Genomic DNA, 8,543 nt, shown 5'->3' with positions numbered 1-8,543 from the left:
CAAAGGTTCCATCTCATAAAACATAATGGAATGTAAAAACTTTGACACTCAATATCTCTGAACTACCCTAAACGGAGATAGAACCTTATAATTCTAAAGTCACAAACTGAATACAGGGCTCTCAAGTTTTGAACAGAGTTCAGAGTGAGATGTTGGCGGCGGCGGGGGGGGACGGGGTCTGATCTGATAAATGACATCAATTTGTACTAAAAAATAAATAAAATAAAAATAAAATCACACACACACACACAGTCTCAGCGTCAAAGGATATGGTCTTCTCCCACGTCGACCAGTCTGTAGCCACTTCGAGATGTGAATGATCAATTCAAATAATCTGTCCTCTTCTGTGTAGCAAGCATCTGAATCAATAGCTCCAGTCAGCCCGTGTCGTTGGAATCAGAACGTTGTTTGTTGTAGCGGGAATATCAAAATGTTACCCGGATACAGCAATGCTATTATTTTCTGATTGGCTGTTCGGTAGCTATATTTTATTATTTGATTAGCTGGTGCGTGGCCTTCTGAACTCTAGGGGAACCAGAGGGAACTCACTTGATTCTCTACCTGTTCTATTTTTAAAAAATAGCGGCGCAACTTGGTGGGCGCCCCTGGTAATTTCTCTGCGTGAGAAATACAAGGTGTGGCGTGTGAGCGTGTGAACGGGTTGAAATGCGTGTGTCTCACGCCCAATGCGTGAGACTTGAGAGCCCTGCTGAATATCTTGATACGAAATGATGTCTTCCTGCTTATCTTACGTGTAGGCCTATCTCACAGTAGTTCTCTTGGTAGTTTACTTAGAAGACGTTATCGGAAACTCTGAGTAGTTTTTAGTATTTTATTTCTGGACACAATCAGTAACTCCAGTAATTGGACAGTCATATAATGGTGGTTGTCTTATGAATCAAAGAAACAAGGGATTCATTTATTCCATTAGTCTCCATTTTCCTTCTCTCTACAGAATGAACACTTTAACACAGCATAAGGTTTTTCAGGTTTGGCTCCTTTTTGGGGGGTAAATGCATATGTGTGGAATTGTGGGAATGGCGGTTGTAGTACCGTGTCTTACCTTTGACTTGGCATTCCGCGTGCTGCGTCACCACGCCCGTGCCGTTCTGTTTGTCCGCCGGCCACTTGTAGATGTACACGGCCGTGTGGGAGGAGCCTGCGTCCAGGACTATACCATACTGGGGAGGGAGGGGGGAGGGAGGGAGGGAGGGAGGCAGGGAGGGAGGGAGGGAGGCAGGGAGGGAGGGAGGGAGGGAGGGAGGGGGGGAGGGAGGGAGGGAGGGAGGGGGGGAGGGAGGGAGGGAGGGAGGCAGGGAGGGAGGCAGGGAGGGAGGGAGGGAGGGCGGGAGGGAGGGAGGCAGGGAGGGAGGGAGGGAGGCAGGGAGGGAGGGAGGGAGGGGGGGAGGGAGGCAGGGAGGGAGGGAGGCAGGGAGGGGGGGAGGGAGGGAGGGAGGGGGGGGGGGAGGGAGGGAGGGAGGGGGGGAGGGAGGGAGGGGGGGAGGGAGGGAGGGGGGGGAGGGAGGGAGGGAGGCGGGGAGGGAGAGAGGGGGGGAGGGAGGGAGGGAGGGAGGGAGGGGGGGAGGGAGGGAGGGAGGGAGGGAGGGGGGGAGGGAGGGGGGGGGGAGGGAGGGAGGGAGGGAGGGAGGGAGGGAAGGGGGGAGGGAGGGAGGGAGGGGGGTCAAGGTCGTAAACAAACAGGGGTTTGTGATCTATCCATAATGAGACACACACGGGCAATCTGGAAGGCATTTGACTTCAAGGTAACTGTAAAGTGTATCTCCCCCTTCAAAGGCTGTCTTTCTGGATCCACTTATATCAAGGTTTATGTTTATACATCCAGGCCAGATGATTGGAACATTCTTGACGAAGGTTCTGAGAGGACTTGAGAGGAATCCAGGAGAGATAAATTAAGAATGTCGCCCAGTCTGTAATTAAACTAATTAAACTAAGCCGTCGTTAAACTAACAGCTGACCGCTGCCCCTGGACCTGACACAGGCCAGAGTTTGGACCATACCCCCCGGATCTTGGCCCCTACCCCTGGCCCTACCCCTGGCCCTGGACCCTACCCCTGGCCCTGGACCCTACCCCTGGCCCTGGACCCTACCCCTGGCCCTGGACCCTACCCCTGGCCCTGGACCCTACCCCTGGCCCTGGACCCTACCCCTGGCCCTGGACCCCATCCCTGGCCCTGGTAGTATAGTAGTATAGTAGTATAGTGTTTTCTGATTCTGACCAGGGAGAAAATAGCGGAAATAACTAAAACACCATAACCGGTACTGAAATAACATCCTGACCCAGAACCTCACACAAAGGCCTTTTAGGTCACACCAATTAAAATGGGTTTCTATTGGGAACCGCTGGTTTCCTACAGATACATTTTGAAATGCATCTCCTTTTAATAACTGCTATACAGAGTTGTTACACTATCTAAACGATTGAAATCTAGAAGCATTTAATGTTTAGTGGCATGAATTTAAATGGGTTCCAATTTAGACCATACAGTTGCTCTGATCCTAAGACTCATATGTTCCTATGCTCAGTCCATTAAATAGTAAATGGACTGCACTTATATAGCGCCTTATTCCAAAACGCTTTACAGAGGCCTCTCATTCACCCATTCACACACCGATGGCGGCAAGCTACCATGCAACGCACCAGCCCCACTCATTGGGAGCAATTTGGGGTTCAGTGTCTTGCTCAGGGACACCTCGACACGTGACCAGCGCAAATCTGCCGACCTTGCGATCATTAGACGCCAGCTCTACCTCCTGCGCCACAGCCGCCCCCATCAGAATGAACTGGGTGTAGAAAGAGCACCAATCAAAACTATAAGGTCAACCTAGTAGTTTTGGGAGGTAAGCTGATTTCTTTTGAGAGTGACCTTAAGAAAGAGCAACGATAGCTTTTGCAAAGGTAACATCTTCCTTTAGCATGGCCTGAAGCATATGTACAATGGAGAGAGATTATTGCTGCCTACCAGCAAGCTAATACTAGCCCAATGTGCATGCATGCACGTGCAAACCAGTTTCAACAGCAGTGCCAGGTTTTAACAACTATTCTTCCTGTAAAACGTTAATCCGTTGTAAATCCGTAGGTGAGGGTGTGGGAAGCTGTGAAGAGCAAGAGAGACAACTACCTGCAGTAGGAAGAAGCTCTTAAAAAGACTCCTCTGAACTGCCCCAGGCTCACCCTACCTGTTCATCTTTTGGCTCTACACTCTACGAAATCTTATGAGTTTGAGATAGGCCAAGCTACAAAGAGTCGTACGGACAGCTGAGCGGATCATCGGCTGCCCCCTGCCTCCCATCACAGACCTCCATAGCTCCAGATCACTGAAGAGAGCACGCAAGATTGTGTCTGACCCCTCACATCACATCCAGCTCACAGCTGGTTTGAACTACTCCCTTCTGGACAGCGGTACAGGGCCACCAGGTCAAAAACATCACAACACTTGAACAGTTTCTTCCCCAAAGCTATTATGGCTATAATAGCCCTTCTCAATAACTCCTAATCATTGCCACTTGCACTTTACATGTTCTTGCACTTAGTTGTACAGTATATTTATTCATAATATTCATTCATATTGGTACTGTATATTCTGTCTTGAGTTTTGTTGTATTGTCGTCTTGCTGTTATATGTACTGTAGCTTGTTCAGCATGGTAGAATACCAAGTCATGTTCCTAGTGAACTGCACATGGCGAATAAAGTTGAATTGAATTGAATTGAATTGAATTGAATAGAGATGCTCAGCTTTTATTTCATGGGTTTTGTGTACATGGTACACATTGGTTTTACCATGCAGAAATTACTACACTTTTTATGCATAAACCCCCTTTTTTCCCGGGGTACCAAAAAAAGTGACGGGACAGATTTCTCAAATGTCCAAATGAAGCACGCATGTTTAGTATTTTGGTTGACAATCCTTGGCATGCGATAACTGTCTGTTGTCTGCGACCCCGTGACCCCACCAGACGCTGGACATGTCCTCCGGTGACGCTCTGCCAGGCCTGTACTGTAGCCATCTTCAGTTGTTGTTTGTTATGAGGTAATTCTGCTGCAAATCTCTCATCAGGAAATGAGATTCTGTTGATTGGGTCGGATTTAAATCTGAAGAATGACTTGGCGGCCAGTGAATAACTTTTACACATTTTGGCTGTGAAAAAAGTCCTTTAGTTAGTTGCTATGGCAGCAGTGTGTTTTGGGCCATTGTCTTACTTGTGAAGAAGCGGCATCCGTTAATTCGGAGGCGTACGCTTGATGAAACGCAGACAACATTTTTCTGTAGACTTTCAGCAGAATACATTCTGCTGCTGCTGCGGGCCAAACCAAACCAGAGCACCCCCTCCACCATGTTTCACAGCATGTGGGATGCTATAAATCTTGGGTGGATTTTCCGCTAACTTTCCTCTGGCAATCATTCCCGGTACATGACAGTGTTTGTCTTTGAGTACTGAGAAAAGGACTACACAAAACGAATGCATTATTATTATTATTATTATTATTATTATTATTATTGTTAATAATATTATTATTATTATTATATACATTTTAGCCAACGGTGACCTGACCATCCTTTCTGAGTATAACTAGTGGTTTGCACCTATAGCGTTGCACCTTGCACCTTGCACCTTGCACCTTGCACCTTGCATTGAAGCCTCTGTTGTCCTGGTGACGTATCTCTCCTGTAGTGTCTGACACACTCCCACCGACGTCCTGGAGACTTTTTTTTACATAATCTGATCCATTAGGTGTTTATTAATGCCTGTGTGGTGTGTTTTTAAAATGTTGACATTTTTGAGTTAGTAATTCATAAAATACAAAGGTTCCATCTCACAGAACATAATGGAATGTACAAACTTTGACGCTCAATATCTCTGAACTGCCCTAAACGGAGATAGAATGTTATCATTCTAAGATTCCACTATCTTATATAATATAATTGATATAATTCCACTATAGAAGTCTGCCTCGGCCAGCCTGTTTGCGATTACTCACCAGAGGTCACCAGTGTTTTTTCTTTTCCTGGAAAGATGTTCCAAACTATTGATTTAGTCAAGCCTTGGCTATGTTTGCCTTTTTTGCTCTGATTTCTCAGCCTTAATAAAGGCTTCCTTGATGTTCATTGACACCACGGCACGTTGGTCCTCCTTTAGAGAGACACCAACAGCAGACTCAAACAGAGGCAAACAGAAAAAGCCTTGACGTTGACAGCTCTCTCATTCCTGCATGCATGTTGTGACGGAACACACCTGGAACACCTGGAACTCCTGCCAAGCCTATTCTGAAACTCATGAATCATGAATGAGTCATTTTCATTTAATGTTTTATCCAGCGAATGTCTTAGTTTACAATACCTTGAAACTCGTAAAGGGTCTGTGTGGTTGAAAGTGCAGTTGTTATTTTGTTTGGAAACATGAACACAGAAATGAGCCAGCCAACTTCGGCCACAAGGGAGGGGTCTTGGCAGGTGCACACACTGTCACACTGTCACAGAGTCACAGAGTCACAGACACTGCCAATGGATAATAAATGATTCCGATAAATATGTATGTTTAGTTACTTTTTTAACCTATAAGCATTTTAGGTCCCATTAATTAACATGGGATGATTCACTATTTATTTATTTATTTATTTAACCTTTATTTATACAGGTAAAAACACATTGAGGCCCAAGGGCTCATTTTCAAGTGTGACCTGTTCACAGGCATACAACATCCACCACAAACAAATACAATACAACACCTGGCCTACATAGTCTAAAAACTAAACTAAAACTACATAGTCTAAAACTAAAACTAGTCTAAAACAGTCTAAGATAATCTAAAACTAAACTAAAACTACAAAAACCTAAAACTAGACAGCTAAAGATCTAGGGACAGGGAGGGGTCAGCAATGGGCAAAAGGGAGGGTCAACTTAATTGCAACTGTATGTCTCTCAGCAAGAGCTTGAAACTGGAGAGAGGGATCAGATGAGACAGTTTCAGACTCTGCTGTAATGAATTCCAAGAGGAAGGGGCTGCAGATGAGAACGCTCTCTTGCCTTTCCTGGTCCGGACCAAGGGGATGGAGTAATGATTCACTTTTAAATGCATCTGGTCAGATATATCATACGTTAATCTTGGCACCTCAATCGTAACTTTAACATTAAATCAATCCAACTTTAACATGTGTACACTGACCACTGACCACCACTTAAATAACTTCGATACATACTTTTGATTCTATTCAGACTTTTTGACATGATAATCCTTTTGGTCACGGTCGTTAAAATGGTATGTATGGTAAAAGGGTCATTCTATGAGACATTTTTGAAATGCATCTTCTTTTCCATCTTCCAGTTCCTTTACAACTGCTATACAGAGTTGTTATACTATTAACGGATTAGATTCGGGAGGTTACCACTGGTACTCCTAAATAAGCATTTTGAGTCTATTTGTGGTTATTTGTCGTTGTGTGTAGAATCGTAGAAGTTGTTGATGGTTGTTGTTTTTTTGGTTGTGTTTTGTGATGCTCACCAACAACAGAGGCCTTGAGCATTCCCAACTTTTATTTTGTTCTTATTTTTTATTTATTTATTGTTATTTGTTGTTAAGTAGCCTATGTTGATGATTTTCTCCGTTGTTATTATGTACGACATTTTTACAAGCAACTCGTTAAATTTTTACAAGCAACTAAATTTGACTTGACAGCGCTGTTACATTTTTACAAGCAACTAAAACAATGCTGCTGATTTCAGGGTTATTATCATAATAAGCTCTCTGGAAACACATGTGGACAACCAGCCTGTCCGCCCTCCTCACCACGACGGAGGAGCTCTTCTGTTATGCGACTCGCACCTTGTTCAAGTGTTTGGAGACATTTAATTGCATTTTTTCCCTTGGTTGAATCGCAGTTATAAAGTAATACAAACTGAATTATTACAAGATATAGGCCTACAATTCAACATGGAGTTGGATAAATGAAGGTGAATTGTAGAACATCGGTCGTTTCAGTGTTTGATAGCAGCCTAATAGTAAATGCTCTAATCTAATGCCTGTCTCCCTGGCACCCTATCGGCATGTCTGGTGAAGCCTTCATCATCTTACATTTCACGACCCAGCAGAAAGCGCTGACATACATAGTCCATAAATAGCTACAAATCAATCTTACCATAAATTCCGGCGGTTCGTTCATGTCCTCAGTAGGAATAGTGAGCAGGAGAATCGACACTATTCCCAGTAGTAATAGTGCAACCAGAGCGAACAGGTGACACCGTCCCTTAGCCATAATAATACGATTTATTTTTTTATTTTTTTGAAAAATTGAGGAGCGCTTTTCTTCCAGACGACGGCAGCGGCAGGCGAGAGCCGGAGTGCGTCAACTCCACAAGAAGGCTTTTGGCTTCATGCAACACTTTCTTAACCACAAACGATCAACTATCTCTGCATGACGCTTTGCGTAACTAATTAAACGAATTACACTTAAAAAAAAAAAAAAACTTGAGCCTAATCGCAGGGAGAGTCGGAGTGACCTGCGCCGTTGTTCGGTCGCTGTTTGAGACGCGCGGTGTTGGTCAGCGGTGAACCTGGAGCGGCTTTCCCCTCGTCTGGTGATCACACAGCTCCACGGCGACGGGTTCCCTCTGGAGAAACATGTCACTAGTCTGAACGAGAGTCACAATGTCCCCTTGGCATCTCAGTATCTATTGCAGATCATTACCAAAACATATCCAGTAAACCTGTCCGTCACCAATCCAATATGGTACAAGCCGGGGATTATTACTGGGGGGGGGAAACCCACAATGATCAAGATCTTCTTAGGCCAGAAAAGAGTCGCAGGAAAAGAGTCGCAGCACAGTCCATTGAAGAGGAAAGAGTACAGGTCGCTATGCCACTGCAGGCTGGGCGAAGGAGTGGCATTGAAAGCATGATTTTTGCATTTGAATAGAGGCAAGGCCTGACTTGCTGAATTGCAACCGTTTGACTGCAATAGCAACAGTATGGCAATAAACAAAACAAACCTCTCTTCTTGGTTCTGTGGATTTAATAAATATTGTGCTTTGTCTGGTCAATGGCCTAATGATCAATCAATCAAGACAAGTAAGGGCTTCTTTAATTGCATAAATATCACTGTCTGTTGCCAAACATTTGGTTGCCATAATGACAAGAAGTATTAATGATAACACAATGTTCGACCACCATCTGTTTGAGCAGCAATAAGATAGCACACAATGCATACCTGTCAATGTTGGGAATTGAAAATAAGGGATATTTCCCCCCAAATAAGTGAAAATAAAGGATATTCCCCCCCTGTGTGCCATCCCCAGGCCGCCCCACTTGAAACATCGCAGGGGTCAAACGGACTGTCCTGGGGGGGATTGCATCAATGTTGCTAAAGAAAAAAACAGGCTTATTTTGATAAATCTTGCGAGAGTTGTAAAAAATAAGGCTGGATTTTTTTTGTAAATCTTTTGAGATTTATCAAAATAAGCCTGGATTTTCCTTTAGCGACGTTGATGGAATACCCCCTGGTGTGTGTATCCCTCTGTGGCCTGTCTCC

At 44.6% G+C, this 8,543-nt stretch overlaps 1 protein-coding gene across 1 annotated transcript in view; it reads right to left on the bottom strand.

Annotated features, from left to right (window-relative positions):
* entpd2b (ectonucleoside triphosphate diphosphohydrolase 2b) overlaps positions 1 to 7,271 on the bottom strand; it is a gene marked incomplete at both ends in the record, with an annotated part of 25,275 nt that extends 18,004 nt beyond the window's left edge. The window contains 2 exons of the mRNA XM_080529714.1: positions 1,064 to 1,181; positions 7,155 to 7,271. Of these exons, the coding sequence (XP_080385840.1) occupies positions 1,064 to 1,181; positions 7,155 to 7,271 (235 nt within the window). The remainder of the gene's footprint in view (positions 1 to 1,063; positions 1,182 to 7,154) is intronic.
* Between the last annotated feature and the right edge of the window lie 1,272 nt (positions 7,272 to 8,543).

This window comes from Nansenia antarctica (assembly GCF_963989245.1).
Source record: "Nansenia antarctica genome assembly, chromosome: 4".
In the NCBI taxonomy this organism is placed as follows: Eukaryota; Metazoa; Chordata; class Actinopteri; order Argentiniformes; family Microstomatidae; genus Nansenia; species Nansenia antarctica.
Note: the sequence above shows the minus strand (reverse complement) of the source record. Positions and strands in the feature narration are given on the sequence as shown.